The sequence below is a fragment of the Dasypus novemcinctus genome, chromosome 15 (assembly GCF_030445035.2).
Source record: "Dasypus novemcinctus isolate mDasNov1 chromosome 15, mDasNov1.1.hap2, whole genome shotgun sequence".
NCBI lineage: Eukaryota > Metazoa > Chordata > Mammalia > Cingulata > Dasypodidae > Dasypus > Dasypus novemcinctus.
In genome coordinates, this window is record NC_080687.1 from 20,137,558 (window position 1) to 20,165,141 (window position 27,584).

At 41.4% G+C, this 27,584-nt stretch overlaps 1 protein-coding gene across 30 annotated transcripts in view; it reads right to left on the reverse strand.

The window, feature by feature from the left end:
* The window catches only part of MCF2L (MCF.2 cell line derived transforming sequence like), a 370,234-nt gene that overhangs the window by 43,760 nt on the left and 298,890 nt on the right, over positions 1 to 27,584 (reverse strand). For all 30 annotated transcript variants that reach the window (XM_058276391.2, XM_058276395.2, XM_058276390.2 and 27 more), the window contains 2 exons: positions 12,234 to 12,353; positions 591 to 707 (listed from right to left, as the gene is read on the reverse strand). In XM_058276391.2, the coding sequence (XP_058132374.1) occupies positions 591 to 707; positions 12,234 to 12,353 (237 nt within the window). The remainder of the gene's footprint in view (positions 1 to 590; positions 708 to 12,233; positions 12,354 to 27,584) is intronic.

The following is a 27,584-nucleotide window of genomic DNA, read 5'->3' on the forward strand; positions in this document are numbered from 1 at the left end:
CAAAGCTTTGCACACACCAAACGCTCCCACTGCTTTGAAAGCAGATACCCACATCGTAACCATTTCCCATCAGGCCAGACACGAGTGGTTTTCAGAAGGGCAGCTTTCAAAGCACCCTTGGCTGATGTTACGTTTACAGATAAATACCTTCACCATTGGTTTCTTGACTTCATGACTTCTTCAGAAGTATACCAGGTATACCTTAAATCTATTTTCATAACCTAAAGTCATTCTGTATTTGAGCTCCCTCTCTCTCTGTTTCCTCGTTATGAGAAGTGTGAGCACTGCAAACCACAACACAGGGGTTTTTTTTTTTTTGGTCTCTAAGTCCAGAGAAAGCCACTCCCTAATTTATTACTCGTGTTATTTCTTTAAGATGACTAAGGTCCACTGAGACCATCTCCTCATTCTTAGGGAATAAAACGTTTGTTAATGTGAACACACTTTAGAAAAGGCAGCATCGTAATGCAAAAGCAATTCTGTTAAGTTCACTACAAATTAGAAAGAGCCAAAATCTGCAGCCACAGCCCACCACCACTGCCACCCAAAAGAGAACAACAACAACTAAAGACAAATAAAAAACAACTCACTGTGCGGTGACACAGCCACCTGGTGTGGCAATAATCCAGGGTTCCTCCAAGATCCTCAGTCAGCTGTGACTTATCAATGTAACCATGTAATTCTGGTACTGAGCTCAGCATTATGATCTAAAGGAAAAAAATGTATTCCTCACTCATAAACAGAAAGTCCATGGAGCTAGACCAACAAACAGAGAGAGGAAATGTTTTCACTGTTGGATGCAAAGTGTGGCAGAGTGGAAGGCAGCCAGCTTTGGACTTGAAAGGATCTGAGTTTAAATCCCAGCTTTATCACTTACTAGCTGTTGGATCTTTGGCAAGTGACTTATTCTTTCTGTGCCTCATCTTCTTCATTTTTAAAATGGGCATATCTTTACCAGAACCCACCAGAGGTGAGGATTGAATGGTAACCACTAAACGCATGTAAAATCCTTAACAGAGCTCAGCATGCAAAAGACAAAGGATGCTCAATAGATGTTCACACGTAAAACTGATACTGCTCTAGTTCTCAAGGTCATTTTTGTACCTATTTCTGCTGAAAACACCACGAGGTCACCAAAGGTATTAACTAGAAGCTACATACCAACATAAAATGAGGCTAATGTGTAAGGAAAGAGAGTGACCGACAATTCATAAAAGTGTACAATTTACATATGAAACACATGGTTGCAATGATTAAGTCATATTTTCCATATGTGACTTGTTTATATTTTTCTACATTTCTTTTGACTCTTTTGAGGTCCCTCTGCTCATGAGTTTTTAATAAAAATAAGGCCTTTGCTTTGCAAGCTGTCAGACAGATAGTACAAAATAGGTTTCAGAGGCTTAGCACAAATGGTATTTGATATTACTCTGCGAATTACTAAATACTCTTTTAGTTTAAAGTGGGGATTCTTGACCAGGGCCGATTTTGATCTCCAGAGCAGATTTGACTATGCTGGGAAACATTTTTGGTTGTCAAGACTGGGGAGAGGAGAATGTGTGCTTCCGGCATCTAGAGGGCCAAGCCAGAGATGCTGAATGTTCTGCAATGGACAGAACAGGTGCCCACAACCAAGAATGACATGGCCCAAATGTCAAAAGTGCCGAGATCCAGAAACTCTGATTTAAAGCATAATCTGCATTTAAAAAAATAGGTTAAAAGTTAAATTTTAGACAAAAAACCAGAGCTCTCTATAAAAGATAATTTTCTACTTTCTCTTTGCTTCTCTATTATAACTATTCCAGCTTTCCAAAATAAACCTGTTTTATGACCAAACATTGATTCACTGGATACTCTAAGGATTTATGTGACTTTCCTTTATGATTTCTGTATCTCAATTAACTCCCTGTCTCTGCTTAGTATATATAAAAAGAGTAGAATCTCATCTACTCTTTTTATACTTTCATTTCTAGTACTGAGTTAGGATATAGCATTGAAATGGTGACAAGACTATATTTTTAACAGATCATTCTTCAGATGAGTGCTTTCTACAATTCTGAAAGAATTACTAAAATGGTCCAGTGAATTTGAAAATGCTAGTGATAAAATTCTTTGAAACTTGTCTTTGACAACACACAACTATGACATAATAGTGTCATTTTGCAAAGGAGACCACAACATTTATAACGGATGACCTCGGTCTTTTTTTCCTTTGACACATCTGTGGTAAAGAAATCTGTTACTAAGGGTTTATTTGCCAAATATAAAGAAAAGATTAGAAATCAATGCCACGCCTATTATAAAGGCCATAATATATATGTTATTGCTCACGAGGCGATTGGAAGGAACACATAACCTCACACACAACGTCTAGTTTGTTTTAGTGCCATCAACACCGCCTTCCACCTGGGTGAGCGTTATTGCTCTCCACGATTTTGTCATTTATCATAGGCCGGAAATGGATTACTGAGAAACAAAGGCTTCTCTGATGCTAAAAAAAACCAAACCAAACCGTGGCTGCACTAAGGCCACAAAGCTTGTGGCTCTCATGGCTACAAAATTGTCATTTGCAAAGAGAACACAAGAGCACTTTCACGTGAGCCTACCCGGGCCTGTGCACAGCATCCTCTTTTTCAGTTCTCATGACACTGGTCTGTGTCACAGGCATCCGTGGTTGTGGGGTGATGCTCGAGGACCACAGAACCCGCAGAAAGGTGGTGGGAGAGGGCGGGTGGGGCCCTGGTGCCAGGTGCACCGCTGTTAGGACAGGGTGGGGGAAGGAAAGGCCCCGGCCCCAGTTGCTTTCCCTTCCAGTCACTTCTAGCATTCTCGTCTGGAGTAGAGGATGGGGAATAGGGTGAGGAGAGAGCAGCATGCGCTTTACGGAGGGAGGAGAAAAGGTGGGTCACTGGAGCAGGTGGGCGATCCTGTTTATCACCTGCCTTCCGAGGAACAGGCGATAACTTCACAGAAAGTGAGCCTACCCCCGGGGTTATTAGATTTCCAAGAGCAATACAGTTAGTACTGTTGGAGAAGTGACAAAGTTCCTGGGGCTAGCCACATATATTCTTATTCTGTGTGTCAGGGAGGAAAAATGAATTAACAGAGCTTATTGATTGGCAGTTACCTGCTCCAGGGTGGTTCTCAGAGTAATTGGGATAATTTGGCTGTCCAGTCGGGCTCTATAGGAAACACATGTTTCTCTAAGTTTTAAGAATTTCTACACAGCCTTTTTTTTTTTTGTAAAAAAAGAACAGTTAGCTTATCCTAGAAAGAGTCCTTTTAAAATGGATAATGTTAAAGGAGAGGTTTGTCTAGCAATCACCTAAACTTAATATCCCCCCACCTCTATACACTTATACACACACACATGCAGTTTTCCCTTTTATTAACATTTTGCATTAGTGAGGGTTTGTTGTTACAATAGATGAAACTATATTATAATTATACTATTATCTATTGTCCATATAGTTTTCGTGGGGTTCACTGTTTTCATATGGACCTAGTTTAAAAAAAATTATTTAGCCTTTCAACCACATTCAAATATATAATTCAATGCTGTTAATTACATTCGTATGCTGTGCTACCATCACCACCATCCACTACAAACATTTTTCTATTACCCCAAACAGAATTTCTGACCAAATAAGCATGAATTCCCCATGCACTACCCCCACCCAGGTCCATGATAACCTGCATTCTAGCTTATGAACTCTATGAGTTTGCTTATTCTAATTATTTCATATCAGTGAGATGATACAATATTTGTCCTTTTGTGTCTGGCTTTCTTCACTCAACATGATGTCTTCAACGTTCACCCATGTGGTGGCATATATCATTCATTTATATAACTGATAATTCCGTTGTATGCATATACCACATTCTGTTTATCCATTCATTGGTTGATGGACACTTGGGTTGCTTCCATCTTTTAGCAACTGAATCATTCTGTTATAAACATTGATGTGAAAATACCTGTGTGAGACCCTGCTTTTGATTCTTTTTGGTATATACCTGAAGTGAGAGTGCTGGGTCATATGGTAATTCTATATTTAACTTTCTGAGGACTTATCAAACTGTCTTCACAGAGGCTGTATCATTTTACATTTCCACCAACAATGAGTGTTTCTATTATTTTGCAAGTTCTCTAACACTTGATACTTTCCAGTTTTTTAGTAGTAGCCATTCAAGTGGGTGTGAAATGGGAGCTCATTGTGGTTTTGGTTTGTATTTTCCTAATGGCTAAAGATGTTGAGCATTTTCTCATGTGCTTTTTGGCTACATGTATATCTTTTTTGGAAAAATGTCTATTGAAGTCTTTTGCCTATGTTTTAATTGGGTTATTTGTCTTTTTGTTGGTGAGTTGCAAAATACCTTTATAGGTTCTGGATAGTAAACCCTTATTGGATATGTGGTTTCCAAATATTTCCTCCCAGTATGTAGGGTGTCTTTTAGTTTCATGATGGAGTCCTTTGATGCAGAAAAATTTTAAACTTTGATGAAGTCCCATTTATCTAGTTTTTCTTCTGTTGCTTGTGCTTTTAGCATAAAGTCTAAGAAACCATTGTCTAATTAAAGGGCTGAAGCAGCTTCCCAGTGTGTTCTTTTAGGAGTTTTGTGGTTTTGGTTCTTATATTTAGGTCTTTGGTCCATTTTGAATTAATATTGTATTTGGTGTGAGATAGGGGTCTACCTTTGTTTCTTTGTGTATGGATATCCAGTTTTCTCATCATCATTTGTGGAAGAGGCTATTCTTTTCTTCTTTTCCCATTGAGTGGACTTTGCCTTGACAAAAATCAATTGTCCATAATGAGAGGGTTTACTTCTGAAATCTCAATTCAATCCCATTGGTTTATATGTCTGTCCTTGTGCTGAGACCATGCTGTTTTGATTACTGTAGCTTTAAATGAGTTTTAAACTTGTACAGTGTGAGTCCTCCAACTTTGTTCATTTTTTTCAAGATGGTATTGGTTATTTGGGGCCCCTTATCCTTCCATATACTGTAAAGTTGTGGATTGGCTTTCCCCTCCCCCCATTTCTGCTAAGAAGTCTTGGAATTTTGATTGGGATTGCATTGAATCTGTAGATTACAATGGGTAGAACTGACATCTTAACAATATTTAGACTTCCAATCCATGAACATAGGATATCCTTCTACTTATTTAGGTCTTCTTTGATATATTTTAGCAATGTTTTATAGTTTTTAAAATAACAATAAACTTTATTTTTAGAGAGGTTTGATGTATAAGTTCTTTATATCCTGGGTTAAATTTATTTCTAGATATTTTATTCCTTTACTTACTATTTTAAATGAAATTTTAAAAAATTTCTTCTTCAGATTGTTTATTACAAGTGTATAGAAACACTACTGATTTTTGCATGTTAGTTTTGTACCCTCCCACTTCTGATTTTGTTTGGATTTCTCAAGATTTTCTATTGCTATGTTCATGTCTTCTGCAAATAGGGAAAGTTTTACTTCTTCCTTTCAAATATAGATGGCTTTTATTCCTCTATTTTTGCCTAATTTTTTTGGTTAGAACTTCTGATACAATGTTGACTAATAGTGGTGACAATGGGCATCCTTGTCTTGTTCTTTATCTTAGAGGGAAAGCTTTCAGTCTTTTGCCATTGATTATGTTGTTTTTCATATATGTCCTTTATCATGTTGAGTAAGTTTCCTTCTATTTCTAGTGTTTATTAAGAATGGGTGCTCCATGTGCAAGGAGTGTGCCCCGTAAGGAGAGCCACCCAGCGCGAAAAGAAAAGTGCAGCCTGCCCAGGAATGGTGCCACACACATGGAGAGCTGACACAACAAGATGATGCAACAAAAAGAAACACAGATTCCTGTGCTGCTGACAACAGAAGCGGAAAAGAAGACGACGCAGCAAATAGACACAGAGAACAGACAACCGGGGTGGGGGGGTAGGGGAGAGAAATAATGTGTCATACATAAATTGATTTTCTTATATTGAACCACCCCTTGCATACCTGGTATAAATCCCACTTGATCATGGTATAAAATTCTTTTAATATTCTGTTGGATTCAGTTTGCTAGTATTTTGTTGAAGAGTTTTGCATTTATACTCATAAATGATATCGGTCTGTAATTTTCTTTTTTTGTGGTATCTATATCTGGCTTTGATTATTTTACCATGATGTTGGCCTCCTGGAATGAGTTAGGAAGTGTTCCTTCCTCTTCCTTCTTTTGGAAGAGTTTGAACAGGATTTGTGTTAATTTTTCTTGAAATGTTAGGTAAACTTGACCAGTGAAGCCATCCAGTTCTGGACTTTTGTCATTTTAAAAAATTTTTTTAATCTTCACCATTAATTCTATCAAACTTTAAGGGAAGAAATAATATCAGTTCTACACAGAATTTTACACAACAGAGGAGAGAATATTTCCCAACAAACTCTATGATTCCACAATCAAATAAAGTCATTAAAAGAAATGAAAAGTGCTGATCAATATCACTTATGAACATAGATAGAAAATTCCTCATCAAGATTTTAGTGAATCAGTACAGCAGTAAATAATAAGGATAACACATCACAACCAAATGGGTTTATCCCAGGTACACAAGGCACAAGGTTGCTTTAATATTTGAAAATTAATCATTGTCATTCAATATATTAATAGATATAAAAAAGAAAATCATTTGACAAAATTCCATACCCATTCATAAAATCTCTCAACAAACTAGAAGTAAGAATTTCCATTAGAAGTTCCACAACCTAATAAAAGATGTTTTTGAAAAACCTATAGTTAACATTATTCAATATAGTGAAATGCTTTTTCAATAAGTGCAGGAACAATGCAAGCATGTCACTCTCACCATTCCTATTCAACTTTGTTCATGAGATCCTAGCCAGATCACAAGTCTTTTAAAAACAACAATAATTTAAAAAGCACACAGTTTGGAAAGTATGAAGTAGAATTTCTTAACATGATTGTCTTTGTAAAAAGTCCTGAGGAACCAACCAAAAAATACTCAAACCATTAAGCAGCAATATTAAGTTTGCAATAGGAAAGGTAAATATATTTTTAAAATTCTATTTCTATACCTAGCAGTGAACATTTGGAAATTGAAATGAAAAACACCATTTAAAATATCACAAAAATACTGAAATACTTTGGGATACATTCAATTGAATATGTGTAAGATCTATATACAAAAAAATTGTTGGGAAGTTTTTGATGACTGATTCAATCTCTTTACTTATTATTGGTCTGTTGAGATCTTCTATTTCTTCCTGATTCCGTGAAGATAGTTTGTGTGTTTTAGGAATTTGTCCATTACATTTAGGCCATATTCTTTGTTGGTGTACAGTTGTTCATAGTATCCCATTAAAATTCTTTTTTATTTTTTTGGGGCTGGCAATAATGCTCTCCCTTCTACTTCTGATTGTAGTTCTTTGCATCCTCGCTCTACTTTTCTTTGTCAGTCTGTATTAGACAGCCAAAGGGGTGCTGTTGCAAAATACCAGAAATTGGTTGGTTTTTATACAGGATATTTATTTGAGGTAGAAGCCCTCAGTTACAAGGCCATAAAATTTAAGTTACTTTCCTCACCAAATCTTTTGGCACACCTTGGAGCATGATGGCTGCCAACGTCTGCCAGGTTCAGGCTACTTGGGTTCCTCTCTTCCTGGGGTTCATTTTTCTCTGGGCTCAGCTCCTTTGTTTTCTCTACAAGGTCAGTTGTAGACTATGAGGCTCTCTAGGCTTTGCCTCTCTCCAGAAGGCCAGCTGTAGAGTATTAGATGAACGGCTTGTTATTCTTCCCAGGGCCTTCTCTCTTTTCTCATGACCAAGCTCCTCTGTGTGCTTACTTCCCAGGGCTCTGGCTCAAGACTCCAGCATCAAAAGTCCAACCCTGTCCTTTGCCATGTCTTTTATCTGTGAGCACCCACTCATGAAGGGGTGGGGACTCAATACCCTACTGATGTGGTCCAATCAAAGCTCTAGTCATAATTTAATTACACCCAGGTACAGACCAGTTTACAAACATAATCCAATATCTATTTTTGGAATTCATGAACCTCATCACACTGCTACATGGTCTAACTAAAGATTTGTCAATTTGATCTTTTCAAAGAATCAAATTTGTTTTCATTGACTCTATTATTTTTTTAATTCTCTATTTCATTTATCTCCATTCTCATGTTTGTTATTTCCTTCCTACATCTTGCCTGGGTTGAGTTTGCTCTTCTTTTTCTAGATCCTCCAGTTGTGAGGTTAGGTCTTTGATTTGAGAACATTCATCTTTTTTTAATGTAAGCATTTAGATCTATAAATTTTCCCTCTCATTACTACATTTACTATGTACCATAACATTTTTGTTTTCTTTGCCTCAAGATATTTCCTAATTTCCCTTGTGATTTATTCTTTACTCCTTGATTGTCTAAGAGTACATTAATTTCTACACATATTTGTGAATTTTCAAGTTTTCCCTGTGTTATTGATTTCTAGCTTCATTCTATTGTGGTTGGGTAAGATAAATTATATGATTTTCATATTTTTGCATTATTGAAACTTGTTTTGTGACATAACATAAGGTAAGTCCTAGGGTGTGACCCATGTTCAATACAGAAGGATGTGTATTCTTCTGATGTTGGGTGAAGTGTTCTATTTAAGTCTGTTAGATCTAGTTGGTTTATCGTATCATTCAAATCTTCTATTTCCTAATTCAACTTCTGTCTAGATGTTCCATTCATTATTGAAAGTGGTATATTGAAGTATCCAACTATTAATGTAGAACTGTCTCCTTTCAAATCTGTCAATATTTGCTTTGTATATTTTGGGGCTCTGTCACTAGGTACATTTATAATTGTTATATTTTCTTGTTGAATTGACCCCTTTATTGGTATATAGTGACCTTCTTTGTCCGTTGTTACAGTTTTTTACTTACTCTAGTTTATTTGATATATGTGGGAAGCTGGCACGCCACTGCTGAACCACATTGGCTCCCCTGGGTTGGTTTTTTTCTTTTTTTTTTCTTTTTTTTAGGAGGCACCAGGAACCAAACCTAGGACCTCCCATGTGGGAAGCAGATGCTCAACTGTTTGAGCCATATCCACTCTCCACAGCTTTCTTTTGGTTACAATTGCATGGTATATATTTTTTCCATCTTTTCACTTCAACTTACTTATGTCTTTGAATTTAAGGTGAGTCTCTTATAAACAGCACATAGTTAGTTCGGTCATGCTTTTTTATCCATTTTGCCAATCCCTGCCTTTTGACTGGTAACTTGAAACTATTTACATTTAAATAAGCTATGATAATGCAGGGCTTTCTTCTGTCCTTTGCTATTTGGCCTTTGTAAATCTTATAGCTGTTTTGTCCCTCGATTCTTCCACTAATACCACTTTTCATATTTATTTGATTTTTTTTCCTATTGTACCATTTTGAGTCCCTTATCATTTCTTTCTGTCAAGAGACGCTGGCTGTCTGAAGCAGAGATGGGAATTCTCTCTGAATGCCGAAATCAATTCCCCTTTTAAGGTCTTCAACCGACTGGATGAGATATTACTCATTCATGAGGGGAAGCTCCTCAATTGATTGTAGATGTAACCAGCCATCTATGCAATCAACTCACTGATGATTAAACTCCATGAAATGCCCTTGTATTACAATTATCCAAGTGCTTGCTTGACCAAACAATTGGGCACCATTACCCGGCTGAGTTGACACATTAGCTTAACCATCACTGTTACCATGGGGTTTAAATGTAGCATCCTAAATTTAAAACCATCACATTTGATTTGATACCAACTTAACTTCAATAGCATACACATACACTGTTCCTATATCCCTCCATCCCCCCACCTTTTTATTGTATACCTTACAAATTATATCTTATGCTTTGTAAGCCCCAAACCATTAATTTATCATTACTTTTTATTCATTCACATTTTAGAACCTGTAAGAAGCAAAGAGTAGAGTACATACCAAAACTGTTACATTTTCTGGAGGTCTTTATTTCTTTATGCTACTTCAATCTATTTTCTAGTGACCTTTCCTTTCAGTTTGAAGAACTCCTTTAGCATTGCTTATAGGGCAGGTCTAGTGTTGACAAACTTCCTTAGCTTTTGTTGGTTGGCAATTGTTTTCTTTCATCACTTTAAATATTTCATACCATTATCTTCTTGCCTCCATGGTTTCTGATGAAGAATCACCACTTATCTTATTGGGATTCCTTCGTACATATTATCTTGCTTTTTCTCTTGCAGCTTTTAGAACTCTCTTCTTGTCCTTGGCATTTAACAATTTGAATACAATCTGTTTGGGTATGGTTCTCTTTAAGTTTATCTTGTTTGTGGTTTGTTGGCATTCTGCCATTATTTCTTTGAATATTCCTTCTGCCACTTACTTTCTTCTCAGACTCCCACAATGCATATATTTGTATGCTTGATGCATTCCCACAAGTCTCTTAGACCTTGTTCACTTTTTTTCCTGCTCCTCAGCCTGAATCTCTTCAATTATCTTGACTTAGTAGTCATTGGTTCTTTCTTCTGCAAGTTTCAATCTACTGTTGAAATACTCTAGAGAATTTCTCATTTCAGTTATTGAGGTCTTCAAGTCCAAGTTTTTCTGTTTGATTCATTAAAATTTTTTTTCTTTCTTTATTGAAATCCTTTTACTCTTCATTCTTTTTTTTTCCTGAAATCTTTATAGTTCTTTCTTTGTTTTCCTTTATTTCTTTGAGCATACTGAAGATCGTTTTATTCCCCTAAAGTCTTTAGCCAGTATGGCCAAAGTCTGGTCTTCTTGTTTGATGATTTTTGAAGTTTTATATGTTCTTTGGTGGGGGCCAACTTTTCCTGTTTCTTTAACTTGAGATCTTTTATTGTACATTATATTTTAATGTGTTAACTCTGGGATTTGTCCTTGAGCTGTCAATTCTTTAAGTTTGTATACAGGTAGAGATAAGAGGAGTATTTTCTTGATTGTCAGGAACTAAAACAAATAAATGAAGGCAGAAAAAAAACAGCCTTTGCAAATAGCTTTGCATTAGCTGTTGTTCTTCTTCAGAGTGTAGGCCTCCTGTCAAGAAGATCAGCCTGAAGCAAAAGGAAAGTGGATGGTCTTTTCTATCTTTTCTGAACCTAGTCTCACCCTAGTTTTGTGCTTATCTGTGGCTTTAGGAATTTCCTCATTTATAGGAATTCAAATGCCTTTTCTCCTTCCTATGAAATAGACTTTCTCTTCCTCCTTGGTTCTCTATTGTATGCCTTAAAGCAGGTAGTCCTTTGCCCCAGGCCACTTTAACTTATTTCTTTCTTACACTGCTTTCCCTGTCCATAAACTACTTCTGGATGCAAGTTAAGTCCTGGGAAGGTGAGACCAAGACAAATTTCCTGGTTCAGGCTTTCAGGTTGCCACCCAATATATTGGCACCAACATACATGCACCCATTTATACACATACAGGTTACTCAGCTCCTTCTGGAGCAGGGACCCACAATGAGAGTACAGGCTGGCTTCACACCAAACTGGGGAAGGGGTAGGGGAGAGGCCAACAAGGGTTCCATGAGTTTCTCTTATCATTTATAAACCTGTGTTTTCCTGATTCTGTCCTTACCCTGTTATTGCAACTCTTTAATCCTTTAACTGTTTTCCAGAGTTTTGACAACCCTGGCTCTGCCAGGTTTTGTTGTTCAAAAATTCTTTGGTAGAATGTCTTTTGCCACCATCTTGGTTGACTGAAAGTCCCTGATAGACCTTTTACCCAACACCAACTGGCAGGTCACAGGCATCACACAACAGCCCTGAGAGGAGCTTGCACCCACTTCCTCTAGTTCCTCTCTTACCTCCTGGGGTACTTATAGAACATGGGCAGTATTCCTAACTCTGAGCCTGGAGATGATGTTCAAACCATTAGGGATCTCTTTTTCCTTCAGCTTTACCAGGTGTAAAAATGTCCAGTGATTTGTGGTTCTCTGTTAACCTTCTCACACTTTTGCAGTACTCTACCCATGGCCATGACTTTGCACAATGAGGTACAGAGGATGTGTAATGATGGATGGGTGAAAGGAGGGAAAAAGGAATAAAGGCTCATACCACTGGTGACACACAGCATTAAAAAGAAGGTCATGTTCTGATTACGTCATTTGGGGCTTTGTTTATTGCACAGCATTGAGGCTGGCACCTGAGAATTTCGATTATCATAGATGGGCCAAGTATTCAATTAAGAACAGTTCTGCCTAAGGAGATAAAGCATGGGTATACTTACCGGTACCTTCATTTTAAAGTCATCTCTATTGAATTTGAAAGCGATGTCAGAGAGAGTCCGTTGGAAAAATCCTGTTGGGCGCAGAACAAGGACGAGCTGTAGGTTTGCTGGGAAAGATGCCTATGAGAAATAATGAAAAGGGTCTGAGATATCATTTATGAACAGACATAGCTACTGAAGCTCTGGATAATCTGTACGTCTGCAGCTGGATTGTACAGTTCAGAACTCTAAATGTGGGGGGCCCAATTTACTTGCTGAACTATTTCAATACACCAACATTACACTGGACTTGCTGAGGGCAGGGAGAGGGAAGAAGAGGTGTGCTATGGGGGCATTTTCAGGACTTGGAGTTGTCCTGAATGATATTGCAGGGACAGATGCAGGACATCGTATATCCTGCCATAACCCACTGAATGGACGGGGAGAGAGTGTAAACTACAATGTAAACTATAATCCATGCAGAGTAGCAGTGCTCCAAAATGTATTCATCAAATGCAACGAATGTACCACACTGATGAAAGAATTTGGTGATGTGGGAGGAGTGTGGGGGTGGCGAGTGGGGGTAGATGGGATCCTCTTATATTTTTTAATGTAACATTTTGTATGATATATGTATCTGTAAAAAATTTTTTAAATCTATTAAAAAAAAGATGGAAATATCCATTAATCTCTATTAAAGACTCTGGAATATTTGAAAAGAAAAGGAACAAATATCATGTTCTTTGTTACAACTATATTATGTACTTAAAGAAACTAAAAAGGCAAAAGCTTATATACTTGTCCAACAAAAATAAAGCTATATAGACATGCAAATGTACTACCCAAAACAAAGATAAATGTAAGCTAATACCCTTGCAGTGAACACATGCACACATACAACCTCAGATATAGTTACACGAATATATTTCGTTATTAGCTTTGCCACTTACAAGGTGTGTGACTGGGCAAGTTTCTTAACCTCTCTGTGCCCTTAGTTTCTTTGTCTATAAAATGCAGATAACATTAATATCTACATCACCACACTATCTTGAGGATTAAATGAGCAAATACATATGCAATGCTTGGCAGAGAGCAAGTGCTCAAAAACTTGGCTATTACAGATATATAAATAAAAGGCTATTCTAGATGCCAAATTATTTCCAGATGCTGAAATCTAGGGGGACCCCAACAGTAAAAAAAGAAAAAACAAAACAAAACAAGAAAATATGAAGGAACTGAGTTGATCTGAGAATAAAATTAAATGTACCAAAAATATAGTATAAAAGAAATATAATATAAATGAGTGGCATAGTCCGGAAACCTGAAAAGGAATGGAAGAAGAGAAAGCAATTTGCCAAAATATCTTGACTAAGCGGTGGAGCCTGTGTTATACTCTAATGTGAAAGGTTAGTCTAGGAAGGTTGGACAAAAGAGCAGAAGAGAGCCCTAGAGGTTCTGGGGGTGAGGATGCAGCACCAGTCTCCTCGCAGAATCAACGGGGCCGTGGGCTGGGTGAGCTGGCCACACTGGCGGGAAGAAGAGTCCCAGACTCCACTCCTTCTCTGACCTACACTGCATCCGCCGTCCTTGGTTCTAACAGAGCTGTAGGATGACAAAATACATCGACTGACACCTCACTCAGGAGTATAAAATAAATTTTCACAGTCTTTTCAACCCTAGTAGCAAGACCTCTTTGGCAAGAAAGTCACCAAGGACCAAAACCTGAAGCCAGTGCTGCATTTTAGATGACCTTACTTTGTAGCAAGAAATAAATGCCAGAGAGACACTTTCTCCCCAATTTCAAAAGGAACAAATTATTGATCAAAAACACCGTCAAAGGAAGCAGATGTGGCTCTAGTGATAAGGCCTCTGCCTACCATATGGGAGGACTCTGGGGCCTCCATGGTGAGCCACTGCCCATGTGGTGAGCTGAGTGCACACATAGTTAGCCAAGTGCCCACACGGTGAGCCGAGTGCCTGCGCAGTGAGCCAAGTGCCCATGTGGTGAGCCAAGTGCTCATGCATGTGCCTGCATAGCGAGACGAGTGCCTATGTGAGTGCCCATGTGGTGAGCCAGTGCTCGTGCAGCGAGCCAGTGCCCATGTGGCGAGCCAAGTGCCCATGTGGCGAGCTGAGTGCCTGTGCAAGAGAGTCATGCAGCAAGATGATGACGCAACAAAAGAGAGACAAAGGGGAGAGTCAAGGTGAAGAGCAGCAGAGCCCAGGAACTGAGGTGGCACAATTGACAGGGAATCTCTCTCCACATCAGAGGTCCCCAGGATCGAATCCCAGTGACTCCTAGAAGAGAAAGATGAGAAGACAAAAAGAGAAATAGATAAAGAAGATCACACAGTGAATGGACACAGACAGCAAAAACAGTGGGGCAGGGAAGGGAGAGGTGGGGAGGGGGGGGGACCATTGTGAACAACAATGGCAAGAAGGTATTATTTCAATACCAGGAGATAACGATGAAGATAAAGGGTAGGAGATTTTTCCCTTATGGGGTAATGAAAGTTTTCTAAAACTGACTGAGGTGATGACAGCACAACTCTGATGAAAATGAAAGCCACTGAGTGTACACTTCAAATGGACTGTACAAAGCATGGGACTGAATAACACATGGAATGCAGTGGCGGATGATGGATGTGGTTAACAGGACAAATAAGAGAATGTTTTCTCCTGAACAATAACAAATATGAAATACTAATACAGGGTGTTAATAATTGGGTGGAGTTGACAACTATTACTATAAACTTATTGTTTAGGTATGAGTGATACACTTCAATAAATTAAAAAAACAAAACAAAAACCCATCAAATTGTATACTTAAAAAAAATTGGGGTGGATTGGGGGAAAATACACCAAATGTAAGATATGGGCTATAGTTAGTAATAATACTTTGATTCGTGCTTTTTCATAGTTTGTGGCACTTGTAACAATGCAGGGTGTTGGTTGTGGGGAGATGTATGGGAACCTTGTATGATGATATGCATGTTTGTTTTGTAAACTCACAAATTCTACTATATGCTTACTGTTTATATATGTCATATATGAATGATACACTTCAAAGATTTTATTTTAAGATTTTGATTAAAAAAAGAAGAAAACAAACAAACACTGTCAATAAATTAAGGGCCAAAGTCTAAGAAACGTCACAGTGCAGGTCCTCTTCCAGATCTAAGGGCAGCTGCAGGCTGGGCTTTGCTCTGGCAGGGAACAGAAGTTCATGCAACTTGTTTAGTATGTGGTAAGATACCATGTTCTTCTTTTAAGCAATTTCTTTAAGAGGAATGTCCCTTTTGTATGAAAGGGATTATTTTTATTTAACTCAGTCCCTAAAGCTCTTTTCGAATGGTTCTCAAACTTGAGCTGCGTCAGAACCACCCGGAGAGCTTGTAAGATTTGCTGGGTCCCAGCCCCAGAGCTTCTGATTCAGCAGGTCTGGGGTGGGACCCAAGAGCTGTATTTCTAACATCTTCCTAGGAAATACTGAGGCCACTGTTCCGGGAATCCCACTTTGAGAACTACTGCCCCATGATTCCATGGCAATCTGCATTTGGCAGTGCCCCAGGGGATTTTCTGATCTCAGCTGACAGAAAGTGCCTCATAGGTGAGAAAAATGAAGAGTTAAGAAAGACGGGCCAGCACCTGGCACCAGAGCACTCTGGTCAGGATTTTGAACCACTGGGCACTGCAGTAGTTTGATATAGTTATGAATTCCAAAAATAGATAATGGATTATGTTTGTAAATTGGTCTGTACTTGAGCATGATTAAACTATGATTAGGGCTTTGATTAGGCCAAGACAGTCCCCACTGGTAGGGACTCACAGATAAAAGCATGGCAAAAGACAAAGTTGGGGATTTTGATGTAAGAGTTTTGATGTTGGAGTTTTGCTGCTGGAGTATATGAGTTAGAGCCCAGGAAGTGAACACACAGTAGAACACACAGAGGAAAAGACACAGCTCATTAGACACAGCAGAAGCCATGGGGAGAGAGACAGAGCTATTCGCCTGATAGTCTACAGTTGACCTTGTGGAGAGAGGCAAAGCCTAGACGGCCTCATAGTCTACAGCTGACCTTGTAAGGAAAAAGGAGGAGCTGAGCCCAGAGAGAAATGAACCCCTGGAAGAGAGGAACACAGGAAGCTTGAATCCTTGGCAGCCATCTTTCTCCAACACATGGCAAGAGACTCTGGTGAGGGAAGTAGCTTATGATTTATGGCCTGGTAACTATAAGCTCCTACCCCAATAAATACCCTTTATAAAGCCAACAGGCTTCTGGTATTTCGCATCAGCACCCCTTTGGCTGACTAATACAGGTACAACCACCCCGGAACAGGGAGGTGTGTGGAAGCAGTGTGAGTCTGGGGTCATCAGCCCAGGGCCGGGGGCCAGCTCTGTGTCCTCGTCTGTAAACGGAGTCGCTATTAGGCACTTCGAAGAGTTACCGAAAGATCAAATACCATAGTAAGGAAAAAGGAGTTATATGCTATAAATTGCTATAAAAGGCTGATTAGTTTTATCCTACCTTTTCCACAGCCAGCAGCATAGAACTCAAGGAAACTTAGGAAACGTAAGAACAGGCAAATAGAAAGAACCTATTGCTGGGAGGCAGAACAGAGGGACAGGGGCCGTGCTCCCTGCAGCCAAACTGCCTGCTTCAAGTTTGCCCTGACAAGTTCCTTATTCTCCCTGGGCCTCTGTTTAAAACTGTGTAAATGGGGGATAAACATTTTTACAGTTTCCATGGGTTTGTGTCTCGAGGGTTAAATGAGGTAATACAATGCTTGAAGGCAGCAGAGTTCTGGGTCCCCATGAGGAACAATACATATTAACTATTATTACTGCTAGTATTATATTACTGTGTCTATTTCACAGTTAATTTTGGTAAGAAGTGTTGATTTGTTCCAACATTAACTAAAGTGGCCTGGGAGGATAAGGTAGGGATGCATGGGGGAGATAGAAACAAATCATTTTTAAAAGTTTTCAGTGTTCTTGAAGAGGATTTGCTGTAAGGGGAGCAGGGAATCCCAAACATCGCTTCATTAGGAACATATGAATATCTGCAGAGCTTTATAATGTTTCTCAAGGAGTCTTAAGAATCCTAATCCTGAAGTGGACTTGGCTCAATGGATAGAGCATCCGCCTACCACATGGGAGGTCCGCGGTTCAAACCCCAGGCCTCCTTGACCCCTGTGCAGCTGGCCCATGCGCAGTGCTGATGCATGCAAGGAGTGCTGTGCCACGCAGGGGTATCCCCCGCGTAGGGGAGCCCCACGCGCAAGGAGTGCACCCGTAAGGAGAGCCGCCCAGCGCAAAAGAAAGTGCAGCCTGCCCGAGAATGGTGCCGCACACACAGAGAGCTGACACAACAAAAAGAAACACAGATTCCGGTGCTGCTGATAGAAGCAATCACAGAAGAACACACAGCGAATGGACACAGAGAGCAGACAACTGGGGGGGGGGGGAGGGAGAGAAATAAAAAAAATAAATAAATCTTAAAAAAAAAGAATCCCAGTCCTGCAACTGCAGCTGCAGGTCTAGTCGACTGCCGGATGGCACCCTGAGCACCCTGGAACTGAAGGAGCCTCCTGGAGGGCAGCCCGCCTCGCAGGGTGCCTTCCTATCTATTGATCGCCAGGCTCTTTCCTGGCCGTGAGAGTGCGGGCACGAGGATACTGAGACTCTGGAGGCATGGTGCACGCGCACTCAGCCAAAGTCACTGCCTGCCTGCCTTGTGCCCAAAACTGTGCTAGACTCTAGGGATGTAGACTGTCCAGGTATGGCCGTCGTCGTCAAGGAAATCACTGTCTGGTGGAGGGAAGCAAACTAATAACTGTCAGGTGTGCTTGGGATGCAAAGGGTCTAGGAGTGGGGTACCCAGTGTCAGGAGGTTCTGTAGGGTTCTGGGGGTGGGGTACCCAGTGCCCGGAAGTTTGGGAGTTTGGAGAAAGAATTTGATGCTTAAGGATGACTTGGGAGTCAGTGTGGTGAGATCAGTGCAAATCCTCTGACATTATGATGATTATTATTTTTAATGTGCAATAACGTCACCATTCAAACAGGACCAGCGCTCCCCCCTGCTGCTGCTGCTGCTTCTCCTTCTAACAGAGGACTGCAAAATCTCTTTATGCTGGTTAGGAAAATGCAAATTCCATTCGGGCTCATTAGAGGGCCTTGCCGTGGTTGCGACACAGACAAGCCGAGCCCCCACAGCTTTGGCACATGCGGCTCAGTCAAAAGAGGAACTGAGGGGACTTCGTCTTAGGAAAAAGGAACAGAGGAAAGCACCGCTCAGTGTGTCTCCAGTTTTCTCAAGAGAATCAGCAAACGATGGGCTGATGCCGAGTGAGCTTGTGAGCTTTATTTACTATTTATTACACCACTTTTTCCTCCCCGCCCCCCCTTCCTCTTTTGTATGGAAGGGGGAGGGAGTGAGGCTTCAGGGTCGAGGCCAAATCTACCAGTAACTGAAAGCACCTGGGGGGCTTGCGCCACAGAGGAGCTGAGGGCTGCAGGAATGTGCGGCAGAAGCCAAGGGGCTTTTCTTTTAAAATTTTTTATTTTTTTAAAGACTTATTTATTTTTATTTATTTCTCTCTCCCCTTCCCTGCCCCCCAGTTGCCTGCTCTCTGTGTCCATTCGCTGTGTGTTCTTCTGTGTCCCCTTGTATTCTTGTTTGCTGCATGGGAACCTGTGTTTCTTTTTGTTGCATCACCTTGCTGTGTCAGTTCTCCGTGTGTGCGGCGCATTCCTGGGCAGGCTGCACTTTCTTTCGCGCTGGGCAGCTCTCCTTACGGGGCGCACCCTTGCACATTGGGCTCTGCTATGGGGGGACACCCCTGGGTGGCACGGCACTCCTTGCGCACATCAGCACTGCACCTGGGCCAGCTGCACACGGGTCAAGGAGGCCCAGGGTTTGAACCGCGGACCTCCCATGTGGTAGGCGGGCACCCTATCCTTTGGGCCAAATCTGTTTCCCCCAAGGGGCTTTTAAACAACCTGAGTTGTCATTCTTCAATATTCTACACCAAAAGGTGTCCCTTACACACATTTTATGTGTTTAAACGTAATGAGCTGACGCTCATTACAGGGGCAGATCCATAAATGCCAATATTAAAACAACAGCAATTCTACCCAGTTTTATTAAGCACCTACTATGGCATGCGCATGTTGCCCAGCATTTCTGTGGGTGAAATAGGAACAGGACGCAGTTGTCCCTCAGGACTTTGCGTGGGATGGGATGTGCTAACGTGCCTCTGTGCTAGTCGTGCACCAGCCTTGGAGAACGGAGGAGATTGTTACTCAAGTGCTTTCCTGTGTTCTGTGGCCCAGATAAGGAACCCAGCCGGGAAAGGCTGGCTTAAGAGGGGGCTAAAGTCAGAAAACGACAGTCACTAGATGGGCAGCTCACCTGTGCCACACACGGGGCAGGCATTTCATACCCATCACCTCGTCCTCCCAGGCCCCTCCCGCCGTTCTTCTCCTCGCCCACTGCTCCACTTGGCCTCAGTGGGCCCTCATTCCTTCCAGCCTTCTAATGTTTGCGCACCCCAGGGCTCCGTCCCCAGAGCCCTCCTCTTTTCTGGGGGCTCTCACCTCATGGCTGCAAGACCATCCAAGCTGATCGCCCCAGATCCCTCTTCCCAACCTCCCGACACCGCCACTGGACCTGTGACAGGTGTCTCATGCTCTGTCCAGAAACAAACCCTCAACTTACCCCGAACCTGCTCCTCCCGGCGCCCAGGCCAACACCAAGGAGTTATCCTGGATGCAACCCTGTCTTACACTTCCCACAGCCACTGCCCAATTCCACCTGCTCTCCCTTCAGCTTTTACCCAGCACCTGCCCGCTTCCTCCTCCCCCCACCCCCCACCCCCCGCAACTGTCCCAGCACCGGCTTCCATGGCCTCCTGCCTGGACCGCTGCACCCGCCTTCTCACGGGGCTCCAAGCTTGCCTGCCCCCAGGTCACTCTTCATCAGAGTCAAAATAATCCTTTCTAAATGCCAGCCAAGTTGTGACAACCTCCTGCCGCAAACCCCCAGAGGCTGCCCGCTGTGTGGTGAGTAACACCCCAAGCCTCGTCCCCGCCCTGTAAGACAGCCCGATCTGGCCTGCACTGACCTCTCTGATCTCTCCCGGCCCCCAGGAACCTCCAGCCACACCGGCCTCAGTGTCGTTCGCTGACTGTGACGCACATACTCCTCGCTGCTGCTCCTCGGCCTGCTATCTGCATGGCTGTAAATATGGCGGTCAGAGAAGACCACTGTGAGCCCCAGGTTCAGCAGATCCTCCATCCCGTAGGATCTGCATGATCACACTAGCAGCCTTGACCCCTGGGCCGCTGCGCTCAGCTTCGTGGGGTTTGCTGCCACCACCACGCCACGGGCTCCATCGCCCCTCAGACCATGGCCCCCACAGGGTTTAGGCAGCTGCTTGGGTCTGAGTCTCCTCAGCAAGCTTGAAACTTGCATTTCTCTCTGAGCCCTGGAGCTAAGCCCTGTTCCCACGGCCACTAACATCCATCGCCATCTGTAGTCACCTCCACCTGTACTCTCGATCCCGTCCTCCCCAGGCCATGGGAGGGGTCTTGCTCCACCAGTGACCCACCCCCTCCAGTCTCCTCAACTCCCCCTTCTCTCCTGACTCCTCGTCCCAGCTATGACATGCCTCGCCCTCTTCCATCTCCCTCCAGCCTCTACAGAATGTTCTTCCCTTCGGGCTCACGCTTCCTGAACAAGCGGTTTCCACCTCGGCTTCAAGTCTCGTGTTCAAGGTCACCAATGCCCTACTAGTTGTCAAACCCACAAGGCGGTCCTTGTCCCGCTCCTTCTCTCTGCCACTCTTAACTGGGGTGGGTGGCGGGGAGAAGAGTTCATATTGCCTGCAACTGCTTCCTTTCCGTTCTGTGTCACACTACCTTGTGGGTCTCCTGGCTCTTCTCTGTCTCCACTGGCCCATTTGTTCACCAGAACCCATGGTTCTTCCACATCCACGTGATCTTCCTGGGCCACCTCATCATGGTTGGAAACGACCACCCGTTTGCTGATGACACCTAAATTTGTGTCTCCAGGTCTGCCTGCCCCCCTGGGCGTCTGGTTCATGGACCTCCCCATCATCCTAGAGGGACCTCCAAGGCAGCGACTCCAAGATGGTAAGTACCTGCTCATCTCCTTAATGACCCCGCACGCGCTTGTCGTGGGGCCCTGGACAACATCTTTCCATCGTTTGCTCACGACATGCCCTTTGAGAAGAGGGACCCTATGTCCTTTGTTGTCTGCACACTTGTAGGAGCTGAGTAAGTGCCCGCTGCCAAGTGAATAAGGGAGAGGGGAGCGAGCGGCCATCAAGGTTCCACTGCTCACCAGACACCGGCCTCTCCACTCACTCGCTCCCACCTCCCAGCCCTGGTCATGGGTGGTGCTCAGCTGGGGAGGCAGATTTGGGTTTCACTCTTGCCCTGTGATTCACAAGCCCATACCTTCTCTAGACTACCATCACCACCTGGACACAATCCACGCCACAGCTTTCTACATCCCGCAGGGCGTGTACGCCAATGCAACAGGAAAGATAATCATTCTTAAAGGACATTACAAGGAGGGGGATTATTAGATAATCATCTCCAGTGAACTCTGCTTTTATGCCCAGGCCTGATGAATTGGGGCTGAATGCTCAGGTAGATCAACTCCTTTGAGTAGAAGGAGAACACAGTAAAACAGTGCTGAAGGGTCATAAGCTTTCAGGTAATTTCTGGGTCACTTATTAGCAAGAGGACTTTAAACATCTGTCACCAGTATTTGTGAAATGGACCAAACTATTTAAGGAAAACAATTGCTGTGGAAATCTTTTTCTGGAGGTGACAACGAATCATGCTTTTCTAAATTGCAATATAGATTTTATCACCCTAGATTTACACTTCACAGAAGATATGTTCTTTAAGGACAGGCTAAAAGTTTGCATTTTTAAGATAAAACTAGTGCTTTCTCCTTCTTTAGCAATTTCACCCTTCAAGTAGGTGGCAAGAAAACCCACTAGGAAATGAAAAATCAACAATTTCATTTTGAGATAAAAGGAACAGATCTTTTGCTAAGCCTATTATTTGAGGTAACTGTCCACATTAAAACAATTCCATTGTCTTCCTTTTCTCTGCTTTAGTCTTTCTTTCAAGATTTTAAAAAGTTATTAAATTTCTATATTAAATAGAATAACTAAGATTCCAGCTAAGTGAGGTTTTTTCCTTTGTTTTAGGATTTATTTATTTCTCCCCACCCCTTCATTGTTTGCAGTTGCTGTGTCTGTTCATCTTCCTTGTTTCTTTAGAAGGTACTGGGAACTGAACCCAGGACCTCCAATGTGGGAGAGAGGGGCCTGATCACTTGTACTTGCTTTGTTGTGTCTCTCATTATGTTTTTCTTCTTGTGTCTCTTGTTGCATCAGCTTGCCACACCTGCCCATCATCCTAGCTCGCTATCTTCTTTAGGAGGCACTGGGAATCTCCCCTCCCTGCTCTGTTGAGTCTCTCATTATGTTTTTCTTCTTATGTCTCTTGTTGTGTCAGCTTGCCATGCTTGCCTGTTGCGCCAGCTCGCTATCTTCTTTAGAAGGCACCAGGAACTGAACTGGGGACCTCCCATGTGGTAGATGGGAGCTCAATTGCCTGAGCCACATCTGCTTCCCAAGAAAGTTTTAACGATACACACATATATTGAAAATAAATAAAAGTAAACTAAGTTTTCTCTTGGTATAGAAATACCATTTGTATTAAAAGTTGGGAAAAGGTCTGAGAAAGGAAAATAAATGGAAGATTAGGGATAAAGGCTGTAAAATAATCCTTTTTGAAAATTACTCAATAACCAAGTAATAATTATATTTCTGTATAGTATGAAAATAATATTATTTGTTTTCTGGGGTTAACCTCAATTGATTTATGATGGGACAACCATAAATATGTGATTTGGAGATAGAAAAAGAAGAACTAATTGGTTTCTAAATGAATATTCTTCTTAGAGACTTACAAAATGAAAAAAAATATTGCTTGCATTTACAAACATAGCTAAAGCTAATGGAACACATTAGAAGCTATAGAACTTTGGTGCTTTGGGGAGTATTGTTTGAAAAACCCTTCTGAGGTTCAAGTAACCTTTCCTAAAGTCTACTCAAAGTCATATTTATTTGACTTAACATTTTTTATTTAATTTCAAATGGAACAGCTGAAACCTGACCAATTACAGTTGTCTGATAGTGGCCCAAAAGTCCCACAAAAGTTTATACAATAAACATAAATTAAGAAGTTTATTTGTGTTTTGGTGTCAGCAGATGAAAAATCTGAGCGTCCAAATCAGAGAAGCAGGACTCCGGTGAAGATGAGTGTTGGCTGCACACTTGCCAGGAATCTAAATAGCTCTCTGCGCAGAGGTTTGGACACAAGCTGCAGGGGTGGCTAGGCGCCGTGTGCACGTGGCCAGTGCTAATAAAATCCACCCCCAAACCACAAACAGGCCATTAAGGTGCTAGACCTCTTGCAAATATGTCTCCAGGCAGCCTGTGAGAAAATATGGCAATGGATTTGCAGACGCCCATCACTTCTAGTAGATAAATAATGGACAGTGCATTTAATGAAATTTACTTTAGGCTTCAAAAACCAGAAATACCTGTGGGGTTCTTCTTTATGTAAACTTGGATGGTGTTTGGCTGGAGATGACTATGAAAATGGGGCGGTGAGTTGATTAAAAATTTTAGGGAACTGGTTATCACACTCATACTCATCCTTCTCCCCCACCCTCACCCCACCAACTGAAACCCAACCCCTGAACCCCAACCACCAGCACCACTCCTTGCAACTTTTCAACAGGTTCCAGTAAGCTTCTAACTGGCTTTCGTTGTATATTACACATTAAGAGCCTCATGAACTGAAAATCAAATCAAGAGCTGAAACGTATTTTGACCACTCTTCTAGTCAACTTGTAAACTCTTCTTAAGGACAATGTATTGATGAAGGCATTTATACCTGTTTGTACCAAGAATTTTCAGGGGCTGTGCATGCTTACTAAGCAATGATTGAGTTTGTAAGGGCAAGACCCCACCCTACAAGGTGGAAGGAGGCAAAACTACAAGGACACACGATGACTAGGAAGTAAAACATGAATAGGAAGATTCAACTAGCAGGTTTAGTGACAACCATTGCACATTTAACGCTCTCACTTTGAAAATAAATCAATGTAACAACCATCAAAGAGTAAATTGATTCAGGCAAAAACTGTCAATGGACAGTAAAACCATTGGGTGAAAGACTTTTGGGAACAGGATTTTCATAGTCCCATAGCATCGCCCAGGGATTGCTTATTAAAAGCAAAGTGGAAAAGTTCCCTTCATAATGGAGAAATCTGGGATCATAGTTAACCTCACCAACAATGGGACGAACCGATCCTGTGTTGTTTCCAGATGTAATACACTGAGGAGGCCACAAAATCGTCTAATAGCATTCCTGCTAAAAATGTTCACCCTGAATCAGACAGAATAATCCAAATCAAGGGATAGTCTATAAAATAATTCACTTCAATTCTTTAAAAATTTCATAAAAGACCAAAAAAAAAAAAAAAAAAGAGAGAGAGAGAGAGAGATTTAAAAAGACTAAAGAGAAGAGGCAGGACAACTAAATACAATGAGTGACCGTTAACTGGATCTTGTATTTTTACAAAAGGTTTAAAGGATGTTAGTGGGGCCATGGGGGAAATTTGAATATGAACTGCTTACTAGATAATAGCATTGTATCAATAATAAATTTTCTGAGTGTGACTGCTACATTGTAGTTATATAGGAGAGCATCTCTGTTTGTAGAAGATATACATCACGGTACTTAGGGATGAATAACCACAATGACAAACCAACTTTCAAGAGGAGCAGCAAAAAGTGTGTGTGCACATGTGTGTGTGTGTAGAAAGCAAAAAGGGACAAAATGCTAACGGTAAGTGAATATAACTGAAGGATAGGGTATTTGGTTGTTCATTGTACTACCCTTTCGAGTTTTCTGTAGGTTGGATATTTTTCACAATAAAAAAGGTGGGAGAAAAAAGACAATTGGAAAAAAAGAGAGAAAAAAAAGACAATTGATTACTTAATCTTATATGACATTAAAAAAAGGACAAAGAGTTTCCTTTCTTCCATATATTTAGTGGCAAAATCAACACCCCCTCTTTTAGATCCAGATTTAACTCAAGTGCCTCTGAGTCACCAAAATATAAGGTGGCTCACCATACATGTAATAGTTCTAAGTTGCAAAAAATAAATCAAATAAGCAAAAATAATATCTACATATCAAGTTGATACAGAGCAGCATAGGAGGAGTCTCGGTGGGTGAGTGACACCTCCCAATAACCAAGATGACAAGATACCGGGTTTACAGGAAACAGCGGTATCCTTTTCCATTTGATTCTCCAGAAATGATTTTGCTGATTCTCCAGAAATGATTTTGCATTTTTCTTTGGAGAGAGAAGCCAGAATGGTTTGGGGCAGTAGTTACTAGACTTCTGGGTTTCATAGTTTGTTAAAATAAAAAAATGAAAGAAGGGAGATCATCTAAGGCCCCACTTAATATTGTTAAGAATATTATGTACACCATTTTAAAAAGAAACATTTTTAACAAAAAATAAGGGAGTACATAATCTCTGCATGAAGGGCAATCATTTAAGCTGAACCCACTCAACTTTACGAGCACCTCGCTACACTGCCCTTACCTTCTAGAATACTCTGCATGGACAGCGCCAGCCCACTGTCTAGGGTATTGGGACCACTGGTGTAGGTACTGGCTTTTTGTACTGGTATAGGTATTGGCAGGGAGATTTAAGTGAGAATGGCAGATCCCTGCCCCGCTGGTAGGTTACTTTGTCCCTTTGAAGCCCAGTTTCTCTATCTGTAACACAGGGATGATAAATGTACAGAGGGATTTTAAGTGAAATCATTTTGCAACGGTATCTAGTACTTAGGAGAAGCTTACTAAGTGGTGGTCCCCACTCCCTGCCCCACATCAGGTTCAGCACGGTGCCATGCCCACGTGCTAAAAACTATGCGTTTGTTTCACAAAGCCAGCTTATTCTGAAAAAGCTCAACAACCCAATCATCATAGGTGGATCTACCAACTACCACAGCTCCACACTAACCATTCGAGCTCCCCTAGCCTTCAGGATGGTGTTTAGAATTCTGATTAAGAGAGGTGCAGCTTTTGTGACATGACTCCTCTGCTCTCTACCTCGGTAGCCCGTGTTCACGAAGGAAGCATGCCGCTTGCCTCTAGCCTCCGCATATGCTGTTCCAACTGGCATGCTCGTCATCCCTCCTCTCAGCCTCAGTAATTCCTACTTTCTTTGGGGACTCTAGTCAGACATCAACGCTGCCAGGAAGTCCACCTGGTGCTTTTACTGATCCCCATTTTCATCAGAGTTTTTATTACCCTTTACTGTTTAATTTTTCTGATTCCCTGTCAGATAATAAGGCCCCTGAAGAAGAGGTACGTCTTAGTTACCTTTATTTATCTATTTATTTTTCAGATACTGAGGACAGGGCTTGGACCTGGGACATTGTATGTGGGAAGCTGGCATTCAACCACTGAGCCACATTGATTCCCCTGAGTTGTTTGTTTGTTTGTTTGTTTGCTTGTTATTGTTGCTTTTAGGAGGCACCAGGAACTGAACCTGGGGCCTCCCATGTGGGAAGCAGGTGCTCAACCACTTGAACCACATCTTCTCCTCTTAGTCACCTTTAGAGCCGGAATGCCTGGCACATAGTAAGAATTCAACAGCATTTGTTTAATAGGATATTATTTTGCCACACATGAAATATTTATTAGATAACCTAAAAATCCTGGGCTTCTCAGATTTGGTACTTTTGCTGCACAGAACAGACAAAAACCTATAGACTTTACAGGCAAACCCCGTGCAAACTACCAATTACTTTAAGTGCAATTTTCTTCAGCAGCATTCTTTGGGATACGGATTTAGTTTGAAGTAGCCTAGTTCTAAACATAACTATGTACATTCTATTACAAATTCCAAAATGCTCACATACACAATATGGCAGAAGAAAACTAAATGTGGAAATAGAATTCTGGGAGAATACACCTAAATAATTTATAAAAGATACATTCGCCTGAGAACAGTCCAGACTTTTGAACCAACTGTGAGGCAAAGAGAGAAGAAATGTTTGAATTCTCAGCTCTGTACTTTATTCCTTCTACCTTTGTTCACTGGTTGATACCAAGAAATTATAACAGGTAAATATACACATTGCATGTAAACACCACTCTCAACATAGACGCCGGCCTTGTTTTTAATGGAAACATAGGTCATCTGATCTTAGGAATACTGGATTTGGGCT